Source organism: Larus michahellis, chromosome 2, assembly GCF_964199755.1.
Source record: "Larus michahellis chromosome 2, bLarMic1.1, whole genome shotgun sequence".
NCBI lineage: Eukaryota > Metazoa > Chordata > Aves > Charadriiformes > Laridae > Larus > Larus michahellis.
In genome coordinates this window covers 79,390,167-79,417,319 of record NC_133897.1, presented here as the reverse complement: position 1 = coordinate 79,417,319, position 27,153 = coordinate 79,390,167, and the positions used below count along the sequence as shown (strand labels likewise).

Here is a 27,153-nt window from a genome sequence, read left to right as displayed (position 1 = left end):
CTATCGCAGCTGATGAGGCTATCCTTTGTAATTTTGTCCAGTACCTTTTTTATCTGTCCATTTACCCCGTTGCCCCCACAATATCCGGTGGCAGTAAGCTCCACAACAATTAGTGTGAGAATCTGTTGTTCCTCATTTGAAATTGGAGCGCAATACTTGTGTTGTGTGTCTCTTGCACTGAGAGAAATGGCAGTCAGTTGTTCCCCATTCATCTTGTCACAGCAATCATGATTTTCTAGAGCCATGATAGTACTTACAGGTGTATGTATGACTCTTCAGTGAGTACTGAGATTAAGGCAAAAGCATTAGTTAGAAACAGCATATTTCTTAAAAAAAAAAAATACAAAAAGAAAAAAGAGAGCAAGTGAGACCGAGAGGGGAATGAACTGTTTTATGAAACCATAAAACCATCTGAGCAGACTAACAAGAAATGGAACACTATGGCCTAATTGCAAAGTGAGGTTGCTGTGTGAAATTGCGCTGCCTTTCCAAAGAGCATGGATTTTTTCCAACTTGTGAAAATTGCCTTTCTGAAGAGTGAAAGTCAGATATTTTGAGAGGAATAATCCCTTTTGCAATGCTCATTGGTGTTGTGTAGGCAGACAGAGGAAATAATCTGTGATTTCTGATCAGTGCTCATATATTTCATACCCTCAGGACAAGATCTAATCCATGATTCTTGCTGATGCCATTTCTCCAAACAACATTAGAGGTACATTGATAGGAATCATGAAGAAAATACCATCTGCCATGTCTTCTCACAAAATCCAACACCCACTACTTAATGTTTTGAGACAAGAATAGGCTGTTTTATTGTTCTCTCTCATTAGAGCATACCCCAATGGTACAGAAGGAGTGGGGTTACAGGACTGGCTCTTGCTGAGGACAAGGGCAGATATAATTTAAACGATGCTGAAAGCTGTAATTCAAGTTTCTGTGATGATGATGGACTGTTTTCCAAGCATAGTTGTAACCATTTTTGAAGTGGGTGAGAAAGGTGAGATTAGTCTTCTCTGCCCATAGCACTTGAAAAGTTAGGTGTCTAATGGAAGCTGGTCTCCTCCTTTAGTCAGGAGGGAGAGCAGTACCACCAGGGACACATCTTCCATTTGTTCTCCATTATAGCATGGGGTTGAACTGTCCTGTAAGACATCGCTCACTTCTCTCCCTTGACTGTAGAGGATGCCTACCTTAAGCTAAACATCTTTTAGGTGACTAGATTTAGATTTATCGGTTTTAGAGGTTCTGTACCTTCATTTTCCTTGTGTTTATGTCCAGCTTTAACCACTGTAATAGTACTAATTGCTGGCTATCCTGCTGAAGAGGAGAGGAAAGACAGACAGGAGTATCAGTAGGGCTTTATCTACCTATGCCTTCCCTTCAAATAGGAAAGAGAAAAATTGTATGACTTGTATCTGTGATCCCAAAGATATTACAGAGTTTAAAATAAAATAAAAAAAGCGCCCATAACATAAGGTTCCACCGTCTGCATGAAGTGAGAAGGGACCATTTTGATCCTCCGCTCTGCCCTTCCACAGGGCAGAGGCCATGGAAATCGGCCAGACAGTTTCTGTATGGAGCCCAAAAACTTGTGATCAAATTAGAGCGAGTAACGTTAATGGAGTTCTGTAAATAGAAGAAGTGAGCAGATGAGGATAGGTCAGGGGAAGAGAGGAGAGGGCCTTTGAGGTAAGAGGAGAGTTTGTTTCATAACAAGACTGCTCTTCTCGTGTTTCCCTGTCCCAGAAGCAAAGTCACTAGACACTCAGGAATCCCAAACTCATCTTTCATTAATATAAATGTAACAAACTGATTTTAAGCAATGTTATGTTTACTTTTTTTAATACTGAAAAAAGGTAACAGTTTAGCCTGAAAACACATCTAGAAATGCAAAAGATCTGGCTCCTAGAGAATGTTAGTTTTCTTACATTGCATAGCTGTGTTTCTTTACCCTGATGTTTTTTTCAAGACAGTGTTTTCTATTTTTGAGGGGTTACTAAATGTTATAGTACTGCATAATGCAGGATGAGCACAGTGATCAGCTGTACAATGCAGCAAGTCATACATTTCTGTTCTCTGTCTCTTTGCATTTTAACAATGCTGAGTTAGAGATAGCCTGTAGTCCCCCTTATGCAGAAGCACAGGAAAGTTACAGGTGCAAGCAGACCCTGCTGGCTAAGTATCGTCACCCCTTTTTCTTTTCTCAGATAGAATAAGAAAAACAATTAGTGATTGGACCAACTACATGGGGTGAGTGGGAAAGGTAAGAGTACAAACTTTTCCCCCCATCTTCCTTTTTTCTGGACAGGTTTCTAGGAGAACACTGAGGCTCTCCTGAGGGCAGTGCTTGCTCTGACCACCTGCTTCATTAAGAAGCTAGGCCTGTTTACCAGCACACACAGCTGGCGTCCTGCATGAGTTGTTCAGAGGATGACTGTTTTTCTCTTCAGCTTCTGAAGGGTTCCCGCTCCAATACCATAGCGGTGCAGTTGTTTTCACCTGAACATTCAAGCAGGCCCTTCAGAAGTTCACAAGTAAATGCAAACAGCAGGCAAAACTTTTCCTTAAAGGCTTTTCAAAGACCAGTCAGAAATGCTTCTGGATGCACATAATGATATCAGGTGGTGAAGCACACTGAAACATGATTACTTTCAGCAAAGGTTGCCTTGCATCTGTTCTTGCCGCCTGTGTGGAAGTTCCTTCCTAAATGCATCATACTTCAGTTCTGGTGTCTTTAGCTTAAAATCCTCCTCATAAAACTAATGTTGAATCCTGCAGTATGGACTTACCAAAGACTTAAAGCCTCCACTTCAGTAGCCTGCAGGTGTGCACTGTAACTGAATTTTAATTTGGAGCAGGTGACAACAGAAAAGCACAATGTGTGCATTTTGGCAAAGAAGTGATACAACTGTTGAGCTCCAGTAGGCAAATTGAGTCCATTGGTTTGCTGCTTTTGTACTCACTGCGAAAAAATACCTGGCTTGAGACACTTGTGAGCTAGTTTAAGCTATTCTTAAGCCATTCTGTTAACACAGGGCTTTCATTCTGGACTCTAGTTTAATAATGTTGACTACTGGCGTTCTTCAAAGTCTAATGAAAGACTGTCTCGCATTTTCTGTAAGGAGAAAAAAAAAGAAAACTCTGGTAGTTGCATGAAACCAGGGGTTTAAGTGGTAGGACTGCAATCGTGTAAATGATACGACGTTGTAGGGAGGTGAGGCTTCTCAGCAGGCAGCATAGCATTAATAAAATATTTTTTCCTAAAAGGGAAAAAAACCAGTAATTCCTCAGCATTTACAGCCTGAAACACACTGTTTAAGCAGTGGAATATTAATGAATCAGTAATGCCAGACTCTGTTTTATTTAGCCAACTTCTGTAACACTGGTGTACTTTATTGTTTATTCAAACTGGAGACTTATCCAGCATTACATGTTGATAAAATTTCTATGAAAAGAAACTTCTGTCTGGGAAAAGCTACAGCTGGCCAAAGGAAGCGCTCTTTTTGCTTAGCCAGTTGGCCCAAAGGCTGAGCACTTTAAATGTTACATGACTTTACTTAGCCTGCACATTAAGGTAGGTAAATAGTGTTTCAGTTGTAGGTGCTATAATCCAGCTGTGTGTCTTTTGGGTCATTGTGCTCATCAGATGGCCAAACTGACCTCTGAAAGCAGTTTCCCTGCAGCGTTTCTATGAAATAAAAACTTAGCTCACCTTCTTTACTGAATGATGCAGCTATTATTTTACTCCTGGCCTGCCTTAAGGGACACTGCTTCCGAAGAAAAGCACTGACAACTTGAAAAATGGCAAATATACTGCCTCAGAGTTTCTCCCGCAATTCTTATGGACTGTCCTGACATCTGGTCGCATACTATTTTTTTGGGGACCCTCCTGGATGATAAACAGGAGGCTGTTCACAAGAACTTGATTCTCAGGACTTTTGTTTCTTCCCATTGAGTACATCCTTCCTTGTGTTACTGACTCCACTCCATTTAAACAGGTTCTTCACCGATTCTAAACTGCCTGCAGGGTGTCACAGAGAGAAGCGAAAGCACAGGAGAAAAGATGTCAGTGTGCAGGGGTACATCTGCCAGTGCCACTGCAGGCTCTTGAGGGTGAGAGAAGCATCTACAAGGTAAATCCTGCCCTGACTCCCTGTATCTGCAAAGAAAGTCTTCCCTGTACTCAATGGCCACCAGGAAAGTGATCTCCATGCACCTTGCATGTAGCTATGAAAAGACTCTATGAAATCTCTGGCATAAGAGCCTTAGAAGTTGGTGAGATCTGAGCATTCTTTTATTCAGTTAGCAAAGGCAAGTAATTATCGGCAAGAGTCCTCTCTGCAGCTTTTGTCTAAGAGGTGATAACAATATATTTAGCACACACAAAATGTCTTTAAGTTTCTTTTTTTCTTGGAAATGATTTAATTTGAAATTTCTTACAACATAAGGGCCAAGACTGATGTTAATTTTTGGAAGATTCAAGCTGAACTATTAAAGCTTGACAAATTAAAACAAAAAGGCTTTATTATAGAAGATATTTGGTGAATCTCAGCTTGTCTGATGTATTAGTGTCTAGCCAGCTACCATATCTAAGGTCTTGCCACCTTTTAGATTTCATTAGGTAACTGAAAATTGAAGAAGTGCCACATAGGATCTTTGTAATGGCAGTTGATATTGTTCATTTCCCAAATGTCATCGGTTGGGCACTGAATGTGGCTAATCTTTACAGCCAGGTGGCTGGGCATCTGTAATGATCATTTAGTTGGAATATGTGGGGGTTAAAGGAGACAAAAAAGGTAGTGATTGTGATAGCTTTCAAAGTCTAGCTATAAGGCTGAGACCTTGCCAAGTTTCATCTTGGAATGAATGCTCTTGGTGGAAGAAAATGGCTGCAAGAGAAGACATGTAGCTAAAAGGCATTTCTGTCACTGAGAATATCAACCAATGCAAAATGGTATTAGCACGTGCACCCTGGGCAGGACAGGAAGATGGGGTGGAAGACTTCTGTGACCTTTATTTACCTCCTGTTCATTCATTCTGTCGTAGGAAATTGAGTAGAATGGGCTGTTTGTATTGGTATAAAACAAACAGATCAAAGGGGAGAAAAATGTAATACTTCCTGGATTTTAGGGCTTTTTACTATAGCTCAAAAGTTAAATTTTATGTAACACCCTTCCTTTGAGTTCTTCTTCCCCAAAACTTAAAGGTATGGTATGGAAACGTGCCAGGCCCCAGTTACAATCTATTGAATTATCAACAAATACTCACCAGAATTAGCAAACCCTGCAAATAAAATCAGCTCAAATTACCCCTTCCCTAAAAACACTGGTCTCCAGTAAATGCATTTCAGGATGCTTTACCACCTTCTACAGTCCTGGATTCTGACATTCATGCTCAATATGAATGTGCCATTTATTTAACTTTTTTTGACACTTGACTTTCAAGAAGAAGAAGAGATGAGTCAAGGCATTTTTTACATGCAGCTTCTTGTGCTGATTTACTTAGTTAAAGTCTGTTAAATTCCAACTCTGGTTGCAGTCATACTAGTAAAAAAAATGTTTGCTTCAGCAGAGCCTGCCTGGATAAATAGCCAATGCCCTGGCTCACCTACAAAATGAGTGGATTCCTGATTTTGGTGCAGTGCCTTAGCAGTGGAGCAGGATAAAATAATTTCTTAGTGAGTACCTGATGCAGAAATAGGCTAATAGTAGTTGTGGAGAGTGTTTACTGGTATTTTAAAAAAAAACAAACAAGCAAAAATCCCCAAACCCTTTTGACCACTTCTTCACTCCCATAGCTGGTCTCACAGTAGAAGGCAGCAGAAAACAAACCACCACAGGTGAAAATGAATGAGTAGTAATTGAGCAGAAAAGCACTACATTCCCCTCATTGCCACGCTGGGACCTTCCCTAGGCTGGATATTGTTATCTTTGCAGTGTTCTTTCAGCAGGGAAAATAGGTTAACTCATAATGATTTTGGAGATAATTGCCTTTGCTTTTTTAAATGATAGTTTCATAAAGCTGTCTGATCGCAGAGTGACAGCCCGAGACACAAATGGATCTCAACTGCTCTTTCTGTTGATGCTGCCTGTTGGACGGGCAGCTGCCATGGAGGATGTCCACTGTTGCTGACCAGGGCTCTGATATCGTGGGCTGGACAGTAGGTAAGTTTTGTGGCTTGAAGGAAGCTAAGCTGTCAGTATCTTCCTTCTGGAGAAGATAATACATCCTTTGTAAAACTTCTACCTTACAACAGGCCAGGCAGCTTTGGGGCTCTTGTCCACAACTCTTTTAACGATCTTTTAATCAATACAGTTTCCCTTTCTCACTGAAATTACATTTTCTGTATTTTTAGTATGTTCTGATGGAGCAAAAGGTGTTACTTACATCCAATTTTCCATATAACCACTTCTGATGACTGTCCCTTTCAAGTCTTTTCAGCCTATCCATCCTGAATTAACTTTTTTGTAAGAAAAGGCCTTTCGTGGTTTATAAATTTTAATACAGGATGCTAGCTGCCAGAAAGTTTTGGATTGCAACCAAAGATTTTAACCAGTCTACCCAGCAGATGAAATGAGGTACAGCTCCTGCTGCACCTGGAGACAGTACTTCTTTCATTGCTCTGTTTCAGAGTTATGACACCTCTGCTTTAGCCTCAGAAAGTCAGGAATTTTCCTTTAAACAGGCTTCCTGGAAATAGAGTTTTAGGCTATTAATGGGTAATTTATCACATAGTATTTTTCAGCCTTAAGAAACTGGGTTTTGAGGTTTGTTTTGTTTTTAGTATAGTTAAATGGGGACAGCTAAGCAGAGGTGAGACTCTGGATGTGATATCTTGACAGCAGATGATGATAGTGGAGACCAACCCTCAGTGAAAGAACATCGTGCACTTTGATGGTGAAGTGCTTTGACTTCAGCTTCAGCTGTTAAGCAGACAGATGCTGATTATGGTGGCTTTTCTATGTCCTGTGCAGATCTTATTCAACCAAGAATCCCATTAACAGTGGGACGCCATGTGTGAATGAGTTGTGCTTGATCTGGATAAATGCTGCACTGTGCAACTTGCAGTGGCTTACCTCTCTTGTGCAAATGCTTTACCACATGAGAGAGATCTGTGGAGCTCCAGTGTACGAGGGGTATTACCCCCAGAACATGGGTAGTCTTGAAAGATCTAGGTATTTTCTACAGAGAGAGATACAGCTCAATTAACGTGTTTTTTTTTCTGCCAAGAGTGGTCAGTCATATGAATGCTTACAGAGAGGCTAAAAATTTGAAGGTCGTAGTATATTTAAAGGCCATCTGCAGATTGATCACTGAACTGTAACCAGGATCTCCCTGCAGTTTGTTTCAGGGACTTGCTCTCGTGATTTATCACAAAGGTATCTCCAGGATACTTAGTTACCAGGGTCATTATAGTAAAGGAAGTCAGAATTCATAATTAATTAACAGGTCGTAGAATAGTTGTATGCAGAGTGCCCTGTGGAGCAGTAAATTCCCTAGTCCTACCTCATGAAGTTCAGTGCCAGACTTTTCTTGCTCTATGCTTCTGCCCTGTATAAAGCTGTTTCCTTTTCTGACCTTAAGCAGAGTTCCAGACTAATGTTTTGGGCAGACCCCAGGGGAACCATAAAGGTATATCACTTATGACACAGTATGTCGCTTAATCTTAGACATACAGTTATTTCAGCCCCCACAGTGAAAGAGTCCAACGTGACTGCTGATTGTAGAAATGTATCATTTTGGATGAATTCCCCAATCCATGTTGATGTATCTTTTTTGGGTGAGAGGGAGGAGGGTAGGGGGAAGAGAATGGTTTTCCTGTTCTACCAGCACAGACATCTGTGAACTTTCAGTAAACAGCATGACTTTCTGAATCTGGTTCACAGCTTTCATGCTTGCTTTATAATTTGTTTCAGAGCTGAGCAGCTGTAAGCTTATATTGTTTCTCGGGGAGCTGTTGTTGTGTACTAGAGAAAGAGCAGGCATGCTTTAGCTCTCACTTGTGCACTACGTATACACTACTTTTTCTGCTTTGTGACTAGGATATGGCAATCCTTGAATACTTTAGATAGTGGCTCTGCTGTTCCCCAAAGTCTAAAGTTTTTTCTTCTTTGAGGCTTATTGAGATTTGAATCTTACTGAGATTTCTACAGAAATATTCTTTAAATGATATAAAGGTGGTCTTCAAAACACTTATGATTAAAAGAGGTAGCCACCTTTTCTAAGGATGTCTACAGTTTATAACCACTATCACAATGGTGAAAAATACAAAGACATAATTTATCTGTAAAACACAATTCATGATTTAGGTATAACAGATATTGGAACTTCTCTGTTAGGTCCTACGGCCAGTCCAGCCACAAAATGTGCATCTCTATGGCCAATCAGAGAACAAAATCTGCATCTCCCTTGATCAGACTTTCAGAAAAAGATTATTTTTTTGCTAATTTGATACAGCATTAGAATGATGAATTTGAACTAGAATTTTATAACAGTAGGCTAACAAATATTCCCTGCCTTTTCTTAGTTTATGAGTTTTCATTAAGAGGATGAATAAAGATCAACTGTAGGATAAAAGCTGAAGACAAGAAAGTGGTCAAGATTGCTGAAGAGAATTAATTTTTAAGGAAAGAAGAGGAACTTAGAAGTTCCAGATATATAGGGCAGGGATATATAAGGCACAAAATAGATACTGAAACGAATGAAAATAAATAAAAAGTCAGCAGAAAAGTAAGAGTAATAGATAAGGATAACCTTACAAAGGTCTTAATTTAAGTAATTAAAATATCAAACAGTAGATAATAATTTTATTATCTGTGTTTCTGAAAAGTTGACTCCTGCTGTATGTTTGTGAATTGATGTTTTTCTTTTATCTGTCCTGAGATTTTATTTTAGGGATTTGAGAATTTTTTTACTAAAAGAGGAAATCAATATGTTCAAAGGGAAGCCAAATCTTATGTTGTTTTGGGAGATACAGCATAATATGTTGACTTGTACCATTTTAACAAAGGAATTTATAATAAGTCCATAGACACACACAGAGTATCTTCAATTTCTTTCCATATAGGAAGGCAAATTCTTCAGAAAATTATTAAAGAAAAATTTTCCCCTTTTTTTCTCAATACTGATAGAAAATTGTAATATATTTTTGTGTGCAATATAACGATACTTGAGAGAATACTGAGGAGGAGATGCAACAATAAACTTCAAATACATAAAAGATATCTGCAAAGGAGAAGAGAATAAACTGTTCTTGCCATCTATGGATAGGACAAGAAGTCAACTTCAGTCGCACCAGTGGAAATTTAGATTATGCTTTAGGAAAATCCTCTAACAGATGCAAATTGTCAGCACTGCACCAGGTTGCTTAGAGAAGTTATGGAAGCTCCAGCACGGAGAGTTCTTAAGAATAAACTAAGTGTATAAGACAAACTTTCATACAAGTTAAGAACTTTATTTGCTCCACGTTGTCTTTTAGCTGCATAAAGACAGCTGACTTTCCTCCAGATATTCCCACTACTTTAGTAATAAATATTCAGGAAGATTCAGTATGGATATAACTTGAAATACATCATGCCCTATCCACTCTCACCTAGATTGCATAAAATTTCTATAATGTACTTCTGAGTGATCGAGGGAGGTTGTTTTATAATGTCTTTTTCCCTGAAGGTCAAAGTCACAGTGGCCCAGTCTAAATTACCATTTGTAAATCAGAGCTAATTTTTCATGCTTACTCCCCCTGCCCTTCATATATACCCTATGCAAACCTGATCCTTGCCAGGACGTAGGTACAGAAATGTCAGGAGAACATATACTGCTTACAGGTATGAGTGAGCAATGGCTGGAATGTGGAGCGTGCGTCATACACGTGCTGCAAACTCAAGCATGGCAAGTGTCCCCATGTTATTTCTAGGGGAAAAACACCCCAACCCTCCACAGCAGTAAAATATTAAACTGGACTTGGGATTTTTGGAGCTATCTGGTCTAGAACAGCTTGAGATTGATAAACATGGTACTGTGATCTCCAGATAAGGTTCCGTGATAGCAGTCTTCCACGAAATAGAGCATATCCTGGTACAGGACTTAGTGCCCAAGAAAGTTGGAATAAGACTCTACAACTCCAACATTTCCACTTGTGCTCTTGTTTATAATGTTTGATGCCAGCAGCCATAAATTTACAAGGTGCTCTGTCTGGGCCTTTAATGGTTAGGAAATATGAAGAACTGAACTGAACTAAATTGAAAAGACTCAGGCTAAAAAAGTGGGGAGGAGGAGGAGGAAAACTTTTAATGTGGGTCCAGTGGAAGAAGATAAGGTAAGGCAGGGTAGTTAACATCTCAGCAGTATGATGAGAGGACCAAGAGCTGGTGAAGAGTGAGCGAGCAACTTATTTAAACAGAAAGCAGGCTTTCTTTGCGCTGATAACTTGTCACGTGAAATTAAAAAAAAAATAAATCAAGAGCAAGTATTACCTCTTTTCACTGATGAGAGATTGTTTGGATGTTTTGGGCTATGATGATTTTTTTAAAGATGTTGTTTTTCTGTAGTACCTATGAGCCTGATATCCAAGTGCTGTGGAACTTGAGGTCCTCCTGTCCTTCACAGGCTTTGGGTCAAAGTGTGCTAAAAGCTTAATCTGGGCACCTCTGAACTGGAGGCTAGCTGTTCAGAAGCAGACAGCTAACAAAGCTGGGGTAGCAAACAGACTTGTCTGTGATAATTTCCTAATGCTAGCCAGCTTTCCGTATTTGTGTATGCAGAGAAAATAACCCTGACCACAGTTTGAGATCAGGAGAGAAAGCAAAAGGAAGACTTTACTTCTCTAGCCTGTCCAATCTTCACCTTTAGCCCCTTTATCTATATCTATACAAAGTATGAAGTTTTACCACATCTCTTACAGACTCATTGTATCATGTCTGCAGACATGTTAAAAACGTGAAGGTTGTAGTAGCAGCAACTTCTGTCTTTTCCAAATTTTAGATGCCTCTATACTTTGAAAATTACGCATACGGCTTTAAGGCCTTTTTCAACTGAACTTGAAATAAAAAGGAAATACGGGTTAATATTGTATGTAAAAGTCACCTAAAAGAATTCAACATCATCAGAGCAGCAATTGTATGGAAGAAATAAGACTCTTTTGGCAGATTATTAAATAGCATCCATTTTCACAGTTGATTAGCACTATATTATATAGTGCAGGTGTGTGCAAAAATTCCCAGGGTTTCATGTCAGCCTTTGGACCGATACTGTCACTGCCATGGTGCGGTGGCCTAGTGTTAATATTCTGAAATGTAATATTAGGCAATGTTAGGCATATAGGGAATTGTGTCATCTCTAAAACTAGTGGAATTGCTTTCTTTCTTACAGTATTTTGATTGGTTGTGTTTCTTTGTTTGCATTCATGAAGGGTAACCATTGCTCCAGCTCATGCCCTTAATCTCCAACAGAGATATTTTTTTGTATTTTTGGTGCTGGACAAATCCAATGTCCAGTCATCAGTAAAATTTATGAGATGAAAATTAGGAAGGTATTATGTGGGCTTATTTTGTGCGTTAACGATAGGTACAGTGGCTAAAAGATTCTTTCAGTGACAGGAAAAGTGCGTTCAGGTATTTGGTTATTAAAAATATCTCAAATTATTTACATATAATATTACCGAATTTCATGAAGTAGCTGTGGTAATAATCCACTGCACAAAGAAAAAAAGGTTCAGATACTTTAAGTAATACTTTGACAGAAGACTTTCCCCTAAGTAATTAATTCTCACTGAACTCTTGAAAGGTATTTGAATATCTAAGATTATTTCCAGTTTACAGAGCAAGAGGCAGGGATCTCAGATTCCCAGCTGTGAAGAAGTTACTGGCAAGAGCTTTCTGAGCCCAGAAAGCTCTTGCTTTCATTTATTCCTCTTTTCTAGCCACTACACAGCAGTTTTCTCTTCCAGTTCAGCTTCAGACAGAACTGCTAACACATACTGATGAGTTTTTAATGAACCATTTTTATAGTTTTCTTTCTACATTTTAAAAGTGTCTGGCATTTTTGTATGTCATGGCATAATATTAAATCAATAGGACTTTACAGATGATACTTGATAATAGGATCTTACCTCACAGAGCTTAACATTTTTATTAGTGTTTATAGTATTGGTTTGAGGTATTTCACATAACATTTCCCTGGGCAACTGTTAGGAGAGATTTAAATGTTTAACACATGTGGCTGTGCACACTAATATAACACATGATTTTACCATTACTATCTGTATGTCCTTTTTTTTTTTTTTCATCATTTCCTTGCTCATACAAAATAATGTTCCTTTTGGAGAGGATCCTTGTAGCTGACACGCTTTGCCTATGAAATCCCCCAAGTAGGAGTTCCTAGCTGGATGGGTGGCAAGGTCTAATAAACCTTTAACCTTTTTTTTTATTTTTTTTTTTTTAATTTTTTTTTTGTGCAGAAGATGTAGGGGACAAAGGGGAAGCTCACCGTGAGCTCCTCCAGGGATGTTTAATCCAAGATGAATGGCTCTTCAAACCTGGCCATTTTACAGACATGCAAACATCTCTCCTGGAAGTTTGTGTCTAACAGGAGCTTCTGCAGATTGGAAGCTGTTAGGAGGGTTTAGTTTATGTTTCTAACAGAGATGAGCAGAAGAAGGCAAAGGGATTCAAACGTATCTGCTCTCTGCTGGAACTGACATGACGTTCTTTACATCAGTATTCTTTTCTTTTTTTAACTGCTGTCCTGTATATTATTTTTTCTGTGAAATAGGGATCACTAAACTCCTCATCTTTTTTTTTTCTTTTTTTTTTTAGCTATCCTGTTTCCTATTTTAAAAACATTTAACCTTCTCAATCTGCTCAGTGAATATGCTGTGCACAATAAAACATGATGATCACCTCTTGGTAATGTCTGTTATCTAAAGAAGAGATAGAGGAGACTTCAATCCATGTTTTAGGGCCATACATGGACACAGTTCACCTTTCACTCACAGTAACATGCTGCTCTCAGAAGGTGACAAATGTACCTAGGAACTTTTTTCCTTTATTAACCTGTGTTAACTGGAGAACAAGCTCCTGAATTAGCTTATCAACACTGACTATGTGTTGTTTCATAAATGACTGTGGGAGAATGCCTTTGGAAACTTTTAAAACTTCAGTTGTGGTTGACTCTAAAAGACATCTTTGGCACCTAAAAGTAAAGACAGGACCTCTCATATTCTTCATTTAGTGAACAGATGCAATTTTGAAAGGCTATTTAGTGTGTTAGATATTTGGAACTTGCTATGTGCTCTGTGTAATTATCACTCACGCTCCCCATTTAAAGGGTGCAGAAACTGAGGTTGGCAAAAGAAATAATTCCCCAGGAGCACAAAAGAAACTCTTGATCCTTTGAGTAGGGCAGCAGTCTGGCTGTTTTCCAACCAGCTGGCTGACTTTACATGTTTATTTCTATAAGAGGTACAGCACAAGTGCAGACTGACCTATGTGTGGTTAATCTATGACAGTCATTTGTCCAAGGTAGCCTTTTCTTTGTATTTCAGAGGCAGCCTTTCTCCATCAAGGTGATCCATACTGATTTGCTTCTTGCTCATGTGGAATATAGTTGACTTCAGATGAGTAGTTCTGGTTTTATTATTTCTTTTTAATTCTGTTTTTCATTTTCTAACCAACACGAAAAATGTTCAACAATTCAAACCTATGCCTAGGGGAATCCTGTTCCCAGTCATGAAGTTTCTTCTTTGTCCAATCTTGTCTTTCTGAAAGAAATGAAGGTCTTTTGCAAAAGCAAAACATAAACAAACTGTTTGAGTTATGAATGCTAATCACTGGTTTTGAGACGTTTACTGTCAGGCAAACAGAGCAAAGAATTGAGTCTCTCTATCAAACTTTGTCTTTTGGAATTTGCCTGAACAGATCATAGTAAAACATAAAAGCCTCTTCATTTGTGGCAAATTACTACAGTCTCGTTAAATACAGAAGTAAATTAAGGTACCGTCTATTGAGAGAACTGCTTGTGTATTAAAGAGCTAGCTAGGGGGTAGCTGAAATACAGGGTAGAGAAAGGGGTTCTGATTTTTTCAAATATCTGCATGTCCTCCTTTGTTTACTTTCTTTAATGTGTTTTCTTTTTAACAACTCTATTGACTTCCTGCCTGATGTAACAGGCTTTTCAAGCAGTAGAGGTTTTCATCTGAAAAACTCACCTTAAGACAGTAATTTCAAGCAGCCACATTTAAGGTCCCTGTAAGGACCTTTATTCTTTTCAGAGCAGGGATCACGTAACATACTAGACTTTTGAAAAGCAACAGCACCACTGCCAAACTACCCGTAGAGACTTCTCAGGTATCGCGTAGCCTTTTTGCTGTCAAATTCCATTGGAGTGCAAATAGTTCTAGTCCCTGCTAGGGCTGATGTCACTGAGCTGAGTGCATTTAGGATGCGCATCTCTATATTCACTTCATTTGTAAACAGAGATATATATATATATATATATATATATATATATATAAAGAATGGATCAAAGGCGTTTTTGTCCCTAAATAATTTGGGTGCCTCTTTCCTCTGTTTTAGTCAAATATATGAGAGTAGTTTATAAAATTAGTTGAGCTGGAGTTGCCAAACTTGGCTGTATATCTGAGCAGTCTGGATAGGAAGCCTTTGCAACTGATATTGTCCTCAAGCAGCTGATCATCAGAGCATTTCCTTCCCCTGTCCATACCAGCAAAATGACCACATCCAGCAGGCAGAGCTCTTCAACGTCTATGGTCAACAACTTGGCCAAAATATTCGATCCAAACGCTTTGCAAAACCAAGGGCCTGATAATGGAATGGACCCCCCCCAAATTCTTCATGTTGCAAGCAGTGATGACAGCACATCTGAAAGCTTTAACATCACGGATATGAAGTTTGCCTCCCTTGAACAGAAAATGGATAAGCTGTTGACTCTGCAAGACAATGTCCTTAAGAAGCTTAACAGCATTTCCCAAGAAATCTGTTGCATTGAAAAAGACATTGAGATTGTAAAGGCAGAAAGGTCTGGAACTGGACCAAGGATGGAAAGAAACAAAAATCTGAGAAGTAATGAAATGAAGAGGCTTTGCCTTAAAATGCAAAAATCACTTTCTGATATAAACAGGAATGCAGAGCGGCAGGTTAAAAGACTAGATGGACTGGAACAAAGCGTTTTTGGATTACAGAAGTTTGTAGGGCCTCTGGTTGAGAAGGTTAAAACATTAGTAATTCATAATTCAAGTGTAAAACACCATGGTCAAAAACGTAAACTTTGCAAGGCAGGTGATTATACAAAAGAAGCTGGACATCTTTTTAGGATGCACGTTTTCTCGGAGACAACAGCTGCTGCCCTGCTCAAGAAGAAAAGTGAGAAGGTGAGCCCAGGTTTGTGTTTCCTCTTGTCAGGAATCATTGCAAGCTACAGATACGTTCTGCTATACACGTAGCTTTTTCATTTCATTAACTTTTAAGAGAGAACACCAATATGCTCTAAAAATGAAAAGTATTAGAACAAACTGAGCAAGCTTCAGTGGAAAAGATATAGAAAATCTACTGAGAGATAAATACCTTCTTTTTTTTTTTTTTAATTATTTCTTTATGGTTGTAAAACATAACTAGGGGTCACTGGCATTGACACAGACTTCAGGAGGCTTGGGTCCTGGCCATACATTTTACTATAATCTTTTCTGGGTTTATAATTATCGGTGGGAATCAAGTTGCAGCAGTCATGTTATATGGAGTGGGATCTAGAGCTTAGTGAAACTGGTAAAAATCTTTCTTGGGTCAGGGCATGTACATATGTACGTCCTTTATTTCAAAAAACAACTTAAGTGTGCTGTTCCAATCTGGTATTTCTGCTGACATTGGCGGGGGGGGGGGGACGACTTCTAAACTGGGATCTGAGGTAGGGTTACCGTAACTGGAGCTGTGGCTTGTGTAAACTTCCTCAGGGCAAAAAATGCCTGTGTCACCGTAATGGGAGTTTCATCGTGTTCTTTACAGGTCAGATTAAAAGACCACAAAAATCTCTTGAAAGACTCCATTGATTATAGTAGGCTCTTGTAAGGTAGTTTAACTAGTCTTTGTTTGATAAAGAAGCCCAATAGAATTAGAAAATTAATGAATTTCTTCTGACAAAGTGTGTTGCTATTTAATTAACCTACAGTGAACCAAAAAGATTGCCTTTCATATTCTTTTCTGCTTTTTTTTCCCCTCAAAAAAAGTCACATACAGGCTTTACTTTTTGATACATTTTAAGAGTAATTCTTGAGTTTGTTTTTCTAAAGTTTTTGAGCAGGAAAAACATCGTGTGAAGGTATTATTGGAAATTACATTCCTTGAAAAAAGAAGCACCCAATATTACTCAGACTGGTCTGGTCAGCAAACCAGGTGCTTTTCAGCTTGGTTACTCAGAGGCAGCCCCGCTTCTCAGGTAGACAAGTCATCGTAGGAAACTATAAAAATAGCCGTCAGTGCTGAGTAGCAGCAGAGGAGCATCTTGTAAAGCTCTGTCAGCTGAACCGGCTGATTTGCCTCTATGTAAGGATATAAAATGTGCAGCCTTGTTTCCAGAGCATCATTAACTGAAGGGAAAAGTTGCTGCCCTGCCAAAGGACACCACCAACAAAAGTGGTTTTTACAGGCCCTTCTTGAACACTAGATTGGACTCGTTTCAGAGTTTTAACAAAAGTGAAGTTTTCTTCTTTTATACCGTTACTTTGGTGGGAAAATGTTACTTATTTTGAGCATCTGAGTTTAGGGCTTCTTTTACTTTTCAAACCATCAGTGAAAACATCTGTTGTAAAAGCCTCATCATAGTGAGACCCGCAGGTCATCTCTGCAATGCTGCGATCACTGCAGTTTGTGGCAGAGCTCTACTTGTCTCGGTGAAATTACATATTCATCTAAACTATTTGTAAATATTAACTGAATCAGGCCTGGGATATTAATGAACTGGCAGCTCCTGAAGGCCCGAGTAGGTGCAAGGGTCTCTGTGCTAGAAATGCAGGGTAAGAGAAAGGAGGGGACTGCACGGGCTTTGTTGGTGAGTTTATGGGAGACAGTGGGTGTAGTGGAAGGGGCAGGTCAGAGGAGGAGGTCGTACCCTCGACACCCAGAGGGGAGCCATGGTAGCAGCAACAAAGGTGCCCAGTGAAGAGTTCAGAGGTATGAAGGGCCTGGAAGAGGAAGGTAGAGGGCTTGAAGGTGATGGAAACAGAGGCAGCCTACTGACAAAGACCCAAAGAGGGGAAGACTGAGTGGAGTCTGTCTTTTTGCAACAGCAGCTCCATTTGTAAAACCCTCACTGAGTCATTTTTGTTCAGGCAGACTCTCGGCAATGTTGAGTGGACTTAGTAGGAGCTTGTGTAGCAGGAGGGCTTAGGGAAAGCAGCACAAGCATATCTGGAATCATGCTGGTGATATTACTTTGTTAATATTTTGTTTGTTTTATGAGATAGCATACATATGTTAGCTTGTCATTACCTTCCTCTCTGTGCTTCTGATTTATTAGTAAAGCACCATCATAAAATTATCAAGCTATCCTGTGAACAACAGCTGGCTTTAGTAAACACTTAGTCATCTTGGGTTTAAGTAAAAACAGACTTGAATTCAGTCCTGCATTAAGAATAATAGCACATGGTATGATATCCTTCAGCAGAGGCCGCTGAGCTTGGCTGTCAGTTTAGTAGGAGCCAGTATTTACCAGTATTCAGAGCAGACTCTCTTCTGCCTGAGGGGGTAGGAACAGCATCTCTGAGCAAATTAGTGAAAAGACTGGTCCATGAGACACTGTGAAGTTGGTTGCATGTGCCTCTGCCTGTCATGTTCAAACTGGATTTACAAGTGAGGTTTTAAATTGTTGAGATAAAAGCAAAGAAATAGAGAAATAGGGGTTGTCGTCCTTGCAGTTTTACACCTGAAATGTACTACTGGTACCTGGTGGCATAACAATGAACAAACCTACCTGCTTATGCAGAAATCAATCATTGCTTCTTTAAACACAGTCCTTAGCACTGGCTCTAGTCCCCACTTGATGACAATTTTGAACAATGCTGATGCTGCAGAAGTGCTGGCTGCCAGGCAGTCCTAGGTGAACTTTATATGGCAACACTGAGCAACCATGCAATCACTTTAGACATAGACAGTCCTATTCTGTTTCCTTATGGCTGTGAGCAAGGTGATCCATTCACTACAATGTGGTCACATTCAGCTAATTTGGAAGGACAGTACCCGCCTTTGTGCACTGCTGGAGATGGTCAGGTATTTTTGGATTATGTCCCTGTTTATCATTCACCCTGCCCTAGCTATGAGCAAATGCTGCCTCTTAGTTCTAAGGGCTGAGCTGTCTAACAACAAATACTTGTCTGTCCCCAGCCTCATTCTGCAAAATAATCTGATCATTCTTAGTTGCTAGTAGGTGGTGCAATAGGTGGCCATGGATGCATCTGAATATGTGTTTACATAGTGCTTAATCACCTGCCTTACCATTCTTCCCTCTTTAGAGAGAATCATAAAATGTGTTGGGTTGGAAGGGACCTCTAAAGGTCATCTAGTCCAACCCCCCTGCAGAAAGCAGGGACATCTTCAACTAGATCAGGTTGCTCAGGGCCTCATCCAGCCTGGCCTTGAATGTCTCCAGGGATGGGGCCTCCACCACCTCTCTGGGCAACCTGTTCCAGTGTCTCACCACCCTCATTGTAAAGAACTGCATCCTAATGTCTAATCTAAACCTACCCCGCTCTAGTTTAAAACCATTGCCCCTCGTCCTGTCGCTACATGCCCTTGCAAACAGCCCCTCCCCAGCTTTCCTGTAGCCCCCCTTCAGGTACTGGAAGGCCGCTATAATGTCTCCCCGGAGCCTTCTCTTCTCCAGGCTGAACAACCCCAACTCTCTCAGCCCGTCTTCATAGGAGATATGCTCCAGCCCTTTGATCATCATTGTGGCTTTCCTCTGGACCTGTTCCAACAGGTCCATGTCCTTCTTGTGCTGAGGGCACAAGAGGTGCTGCTCTTTCCTTTATTAATTGTAGGATTGTTTTTTAATTTTTCCTAACTAGCTCACTTTACAGACCTGGATTAAGTAGAGAGCAGTGGAAAAGACAGAACAATGAGGACAGAAGTGGGGGAGTGGGAGAGAGGTACAGGGGGGATGATAAGCAGCTGGGCGTGTAATCTCTCTTCTGTCTTTAGCAGCAGCTGGAACAGTTTCTAGATCATAGGCTCCACAGGGACTTTTTGTGCTCTGCAAAATACAGGGATCCTTCTCCTGTGAAGCAAAATTTCTGCTTTCCTGCCTTTTACTGCCATCCTGAAATACCTCCACTGCCTCATACAGGAGGTTAGTTTATTTCTGTTTTGGGTTGGAGTTATAATATTGTGTAGCCTGCAGACACTTCATGCTTTGTCAGTGCTGCCAAATGTCTCCCAGCCATTTTCCACCGAGTGCAGCGTGACCCTATCACCACATGGCTGAGAGGAGTAGCATGTATTACTTGTCGTTTTAAGTTATTTTCTCACTACTAGCGCCAAGGGAAATCAGCAGTTCTACAGTAAGGGTCTTTAAAAGTCTTGAGGTTTTCCTCAAATTCACCTTTTTAAGTAGTCCGTGATAATCCTGTTGCGAAATGACTCTGTAACTCCATTTTCAGTCTTATTCCTTCCACTTACAAAGAAAGGGAGTAAAATAATACTTCACTTATTTCCTCCAAATTAAACAGTTTAGAGATTCTATACTATTAACCTGCGAATACTCACCTGGAGAGTCAGAAAATCCCTTTTGTTGCCATCGTAAAGCGGTGTTGAACTTTCTGCAGTTGCCTGCAGGTTGCTGTAACTTCAGTCTCTTGCCATTTTTGCAGGCTTTGCCATAGGACTAATAACTTGTGAGCAGTTTGAGGCTGTTTCCCGCACTAAAAACACCCCAACAGTGGGAGCTGTACTTTCTGTTTGAACCCTCTGTCCCTCCCATGCAGGTATCATGCTGCAATCACAACTTACTGGCTGCGTTACTAGGAGTCTGCAATGAAACTGCGGTTTGCTACACTGTGTTTTAAGATCCATTCAGCCTCAGTCTATAACCGTTCTTCTGATTCCTTCATTTCGCCTACAAGTACTAACGGGTCTCTTATGTATTATTTAAATTCTCTCCAGATTGGCCATGTTCTGTGAATTTTTCATATTCCAGTCAAATAGGCAGGAATTGTTTCATTTTCTTTTTTTCATCTGTCTGCAAGAGTTTCTTCTATCCTTGGTGGTTTTGAGGGTAGAATCTCAGCAGATGGGTTGTCTGCTGCTTGGGCAGTGCAGCTAGTCAGTGCCTTCGTCTGCTGTTATACTTGGGAATGCCCTTCTTCCCCTCAAGACTGATGCCTTTACCTAAATATGTTCTTGGTAGAGGTATTCAAGTTTTTGAGTGAGCTATAATGTATTAGAATTATAATTCTCTCTCTGTCTATAAAACCAATATGTTTTCTCTAGGAAAGATATTTTCATCTTATTTTGCCCCATTTTCTCCCTTACTGACAGCCATAGGAGGTGTTTCATGGCCTTCCAATTCAGAATGCTGTTTAATTTTGTTTTCATTTAGCCTCTGAAGTTGCTGTCTGCTCTGCAGTCCCTGGGTAGGATCCTGCCCTGGGCACTGTTGTTGTGGTTTTGCTCTCTCCACAACTCTGAGGAACGTGTGGAATCAAAGCAGGGATAGCTGATTTCTAAATACCTGCACGCCACCTCAGATGGCTTATGGGCATGACATTAATGCCTGTGTGTTACAGTGACTAGGAATCCATTAGGAATCCATTACAATTCCTTTGCAAAACTAGAGAGACCTCATGATGAAGATGAAAAGATAACTGGTAAGTGCAGGAGAGCAAGACAAAGCAGGTCATCAGAGGGCAGTCCTTTAAAAGCAGAAGGTTCCTTGAAATGGTGAGACAGTGGTAGGAAGGATTTGCTCGGGCAAGAGGTCTTTGTCTACTCCAGTCATCTAAAATCCACCTTCTGTCATCAGAAATGGTAGCCATGTAGTCAGTTTTCAGGTGAGGACTCCTCTCAGCCCCGATCAGAAGTTGGATACCTCTGCCAGTAGAAAGGGTACCATGCTTGAGTGCCTGCTCTGCTAGGAGAGTGCCATTGCAGCTAAATGCAGGGTCTCCACCACACTGGCTTTTGATGACAAGGGTAGCCACTCTGGAACGTGATTAATTTGGTGCCATCCTGGCAGCACCCTGGGTTTTGCGCACATGTGCATCAGTGAAGAGGAGTGGTGATGGGTGGCTGGGCAGCAGCCCCAGCAGAGCCTGTGAAGAGTCCCACCACATTCTGTTTGCTGGGTGCTGCCTGCATGGTGAGGTGCCACGGGAGAAGGTCTGTCTTTAAAGGGGAAATAAAGACATTCGAAGTCCTTCCCCTCCGCCCAATCCCCCTTTTTGTTAAGTGAAGGGCGTTATTAGGAAACCTGCGTTTCTGGACTCCAATTCAAAGTGAGTCATCAAAGCTGTAGGGGACGGTTTCTGAAATTCGTAACCCTTTGGAAGTCTCCCAAAATGTTGATTTCCCAAAAGCAACTGAGGAAGGGTGGTTCAAGAATTCTGAAGATATTTGCCGTTCATATTATTGCATGCTTAGCTCAGATACATTACGAAAGCGGAGGAATACTCTCTTAGCAATGAGGCTACTTAACTGATATTGCAGCAAAAATTAGCCGGAGTAGTTTGACAGATGGGTGGATTATGCCTGCAGTTAAAAAAAAATCTGCCACTAATTTGCCTTCAAATTGGATTTTTTTCCTCCTGTCTCACACTGTGTCAATAGCGGAGCCCACTTTAGAGGACAAGCCATTTTACAGAATCACGTAATTGTTCGGGTTGGAAGGGACCTTAAAGAACATCGAGTTCCAACCCCCCTGCCCTGGGCAGGGACACATCCCACTAGACCAGGCTGCTCAAAGCCTCATCCAACCTGGCCTTGAACTCTTCCAGGGATGGGGCATCCACAACTTCCCAGGGCGACCTGTTCCAGTGCCTTACCACCCTCACAGTAAAGAGTTTCTTCCTGATATCCAATCTAAATCTACCCTCTTTCAGTTTGAGGCTGTTACCCTGTGTCATATCATTACACTCCCTGATAAAGAGTCCCTCCCCATCCTTCCTGTAGGGCCCCCTTTAGGTACTGGAAGGCCGCTATAAGGTCTCCCTGGAGCCTTCTCTTCTCCAGGCTGAACAACCCCAACTCTCTCAGCCTATCCTCATAGCAGGGGTGCTCCAGCCCTCGGATCATCTTCGTGGCCCTCCTCTGGACCCGCTCCAATAGGTCCGTGTCCTTCTTGTGCTGAGGATCCAGAGCTGGACGCAGTACTCCAGGAGGGGTCTCACCAGAGCAGAGGGGCAGAATCACCTCCCTTGACCTGCTGGCCCCACTTCTTTTGATGCAGCCCAGGATGTATTTCTTTTTTTAGTGGTAATGATGAAAATTATGGAGAAGAGCACCTAGAAAATTTTGGGGTTATGGCACAGGTGCATATGAAGGACATGGGACCTTGTCAGTCATCACACATGTGAGGGCATTGAGCAGTATAGAGAAGAGGTAGATATGAGGCTGTCCAATATGTTGGTAAGACAAGCAGCCAGAGTCTCCAGTGGTTGTGCTTGCCTGATGTTGTTTTGCTGCTGCCCTGATTTGTTCAGGTGAGAAACCCAAAAGTGATAGTAACAGGGTGATTTGATTTCCCAGATGCAGTGTGTGGAAGCCAGGTAATGCTGAATGCTCTGGTCTTAGGAGGTGGATTGATTGCCTCAGATTTGCTGGTCATTATTACAGGCCTCTGTGTATTCCAGGGACATTAAAATTATATCAATCAAATTGGAGTTAAAACATCTACCTCCAAAGCTGCTCTTAACACCTGATGATGACTGTTAAATGACAGTGACTGGACCTCAAGGCAAAAGTAAGGATGCTTAAAAGCAACCTGTTAATGTTAGTGCAATATGCTGTGTCTTCGCCATAGCAGATGGCACGTTCAAGGCCATGAGCTCTGTCAGGAGCCTGGTTGCATGAAAGCCTCTTCTGCTCTTCACTGTAAGACTCCTGTTTTGAGAAGAATGGCCTGGCAGGAGGAAGCATCCATTTGAAACAGGACAGCCACCGCTTCTCCAGTGCAGCGGGTGGGAAGTTGGAAAACTGAAGTGGGGAATGGACAAGGCTTTGGCTTCGCTGATCTTCAGCTTCTCGCATAGGATGGTGTTATTCCAAGGGATTTTTCAGTATTTAGTATGTGCCTTCATGCAGAGGTTGTTACCTCATTATCGATGTATTTTCAAGGCAGCAGGTCACATAGAAATTCTCTTGTATTTCCTAGTGGGGGAATCGGGATTCTTATGGCTCAGGTTATTTTTGTGTGGGATTAAAAGGTACTTGTGAATTGAGTTTGGGTTATACAGAAGACTGATTTCCCTATCTAGTTCAAGGAGCTCTATACAGATTGTGGAAGAGTCAAAATCTTTGGCTGAAGGTGCCAGCAGTTTGTGTAGTGTAGCAAAAAATAATGACATGGAAGCAGATGTACCACCTACCAGTAAAAGCAGAATTGCCATGTGTACGTTTTATATCGTTTATAAGTTTGTATCAGAAACATGTTCACTGACTATTTTACATTGCTGGGGGGAAAAAAAAAGGTGTGTATTGAAGAGGAACACAAAAGGGAAGGAGGGAATGGACTCCAGCTTTGGGCAATAGCACAGGAGGCATCACCATGCATGCTGTTGCCCCAGGATCTCTGTCGCGTGTGATGCATTCTCCCGGGTACTGATGTGGGGATACTGGGAGCGTCCACAGTAGTGTGCTCAGGTGGCAAAGCCCATGGCTGATTTCTGGCTGTTAGTGAGATGGATTCATCACAAAGCCCTTAACTTAAGCCCTTAAAACTTAATCACATTGATAAATGGATGGAACAAAACCAGGATATCTTGCTGTAATAAAGCTCTGACAAGTATCTAAAGAACACGAGAAAGAAACACCGAGTAAGAAATGTGGTTTAGGCACATGCAAAGTTTTGTGTCTCGGTATCTGCTGATTGAAGTTGAGAATAGTGTCTTGACATCAAATGAAATGTGACAGGGTGATAAAGGACCTTTAACTAAAAGGTTGGGGCTGCTTCATGAGGCCATTCATTACAAAAATTTTTGCAGTAGGAAAAAAAAGTCAAAGAGTTTTATTAGGTGAATAAAAAGAATTTGAAAGTTAGCTAAGAAAACATTCCAAGGGTAGGACTGCTGCAGTATAAAGAAGGAATTTAACTAAGTACAGCTCATTAAAAAGGAGTCAGATGTCTATAAAAAACATTAATTTCTCACTGCATTTGAAATTTCTGTTAAAATATGTAATATTTATATATATAATTGCTCATTTTCTGCAGATTTCTAAAGTAATTTTAAATAATTTCTGAAGGTGGTTTTTTTCCATTGGTCTATACTGAAGTTTCAGTCTCTGGAGTATCTCCTGTTATTCTGTTATCATCAAGTGGGCTTTTATTCTTTCTCTATTACTTAGAGTCTATCAATACTCTGTATGAAAGAATACATTTAAGTCTGGAAAATGTTTTTTTAAAGACACAATACCAACTTGTGTAGGTAGACGCCTTTTTGCTTCGGTATATTTTGCAGGGTCACGATGCAACTTTTTGTATTTAACCTTTTGTGGAATTAAAATGAAAACTTCATTGAAAGCTTTTGGCTTGTATGAGTCAGGAAAATGACTGTACTCCCATTAACCTCATTGTGCATATTCAAGTCCTTAAAGAAAGGGTAAAAACAAGGTGGAGACATAATTTCTAGTATGAAATATTATTCTTGTAATTTTAGAAACTACAGACTGGAAAAAGTCACATGTCACCAAAGTTCAGGAAGAATAATACATAAATTAATAAATAAAATCCCATTAGGAATCAAGTTAAACAGACCCTTAAGAAAGCACTGCTAAGAGACTGAAGGAAGAGGAATGTTATGAAGAGTACTTGAGTGGGATGGATGTCATTAACAAACCACCACACCATTTGGACAAGATTTTCAGAAGAGCGTGATTGCCTTGGGTACTCACAACCTGTGGGCTCTCGGAGCAGCTGGCTCGACCGCCTGGGGTCGGACATTGCGGGGGCGTGTACCCCCAACAAACTACAGGGAGGTCTTCGTGCCTCCCGTGGCATGCAGCCGGCCAGGAGGGATGTGGCAACTACAGTCAGCTCCAGAGAACCTGTTGCAATCCCACCCTTCACAGGGAAGAAATCACGAGCAAAAGTTTGTGTTTTTATTTGACAGGTCAAAAATTGATAAGTTGAAGTCACATATTTCTAAAAATAGCAAAACCTGGAGAAAATGGGGATGCTCATGTATAGATGACTCATGTGTCTACAAATAGTCCAATATCTAGTCCTTATATTTGGATTTCTTATTCTAGTGCACTACTGACGCTATATTTGTTGCAAATAGCTGCATTTATTGATTCCGAAGGATACCGGTAAATGTTTCATTTCTATTTTCTTTTTTTTTTCATTTAAATTAGTACAAGCTCCTCATCTGCTGTTAAAATGTAAGAGATCAGAAATGATGCTTGAATAAACATTGTAGTAATTTATGTAACGCCCTGGCAGTTTCAGATATTTAGCATCGTCCAGTGTTCCACCAGATTTTCAAAAGCTGGCTTCTGTATTTCACACCTGCAAACTACAGCAATATTTAGTAGGAAGCACTGTGTGCCTGCAATTAATTCTGAATGCAGAAGTGAAATCTGGCCCCATGCATCAAAGAGCTTGGAGGCCGTTTCTCTGCTTATTTGCTCAGCTGACTGTATTTGATCAGAGCTGGTGTCCTCAGCTGTATGGTGAGGTTGACATACTTACAGGAATCCGATTGCATTACTAATTGCAGAATGAATAAGTCTAAGGCTTTTCCCTACTTCTTTTAGTGCTTTTCACCATTAAAAAAAAACAGAATAAGCATTGGTTGATGCCCTGTGATTCATCTGGAATCGTGACATTTATATTTAAGTTCTGTGTGAACAAGGCTCCAATTTATATTTCAAGGGTACTTATCTACTTGTATTTAGCCCTTTTCCATTTTGTGGCCTGCAACTTCCTGGGACCAACTGCGTCCCAGAAAAGTTGTCAGTCTCAGTTCTTATGCTCATATTACAGTTGCTTCATCCCTTGCAGATCAAGATTTTCTGAACAAGTCCTCCTGAAATCCTTTCATGCAGTTTCATCCCATTTTTCTCTCCTTTCCCTTGAACCCTGTTTATAGCGGATACGCGTTGCTTTAAGTTCATGCCTATTTTCTATAAAGCCTAATGAAATTAAAACAAAAAAAAAATAAAGCATAAAAAATGCAGAGGGCTTACCAGAACAAATGTTTAGTAATAGAATTGATTCACGCTCAGAGTACAATATGAGTAAGCCGTGGGACTGCTTGCATGATTAAGACACTCAAAATTAAGTGCCTGGCCCTGTATATTTTGTTGAAATATGTATCACACTGCTTCAAGATCAAAGACCAAATATTTGGAGATATCTGCATTTTTCACACCCTGTGGATCTATTAGTAATAATGATAGCGCCAGTTTCATAGCACTGTGAGAGGAAGAAGGCAGGTGGAAAAGGAGAACCGAGTAACAGCAGACACCATGGTTTACTGTGGTCACCATCCTACTACGGTCTAGGAGTGGCCAATGAAAAAACACACTGAGCAAATGGCACAGGAATACGGGTAAATAGCCGTAAAGCTCACAGTAATAGCAGAATTTTTATGAGGAGCTAGCTTGGTAAAAAGCACCTCTAGATGTCACTGCAACATTGTAAAATGTAGATAAAAGAAAGCTACCAAGCTGACATTATGGTTTATACGCTCTGATTCCTGGTAACTGTTTTGGTCAGCCTGTAATAAATTATTGGATCATTAAAAACGCTGTTACCAGATGTTGATTAATAGCAAAAACTTTTTGAAATATGTCAGTAAGACTGTTACTGAACATTTTACTAGAATATTAAATATTACTAGCTTTGGTTTAACTAACCTAGTTTTTAACAGCAAAAGCTAGTGCAGAGCAACAGCTCATTTCTGGATGTTTTTTTCTTTCGGTCCCTGAGGCTCCATCC

The 27,153-nt window shown here is 40.4% G+C and overlaps 1 protein-coding gene across 6 annotated transcripts in view; it reads left to right on the top strand.

Moving 5' to 3' along the window:
- The window catches only part of MYLK4 (myosin light chain kinase family member 4), an 81,384-nt gene that overhangs the window by 36,917 nt on the left and 17,314 nt on the right, over positions 1–27,153 (top strand). For 4 of the 6 annotated variants that reach the window (XR_012585628.1, XM_074576075.1, XM_074576073.1 and 1 more), the window contains exon 1: positions 14,515–15,385. The exons of the other annotated variants lie outside the window; for them this stretch is intronic. Coding sequence is in view for 3 of the 4 variants with exons in the window: in XM_074576075.1 (XP_074432176.1) it covers positions 14,726–15,385 (660 nt within the window). In the remaining variant the exon portion in view is untranslated. Of the gene's footprint in view, positions 1–14,514; positions 15,386–27,153 lie in introns of those variants that run through there. 6 annotated transcript variants of the gene reach the window in all.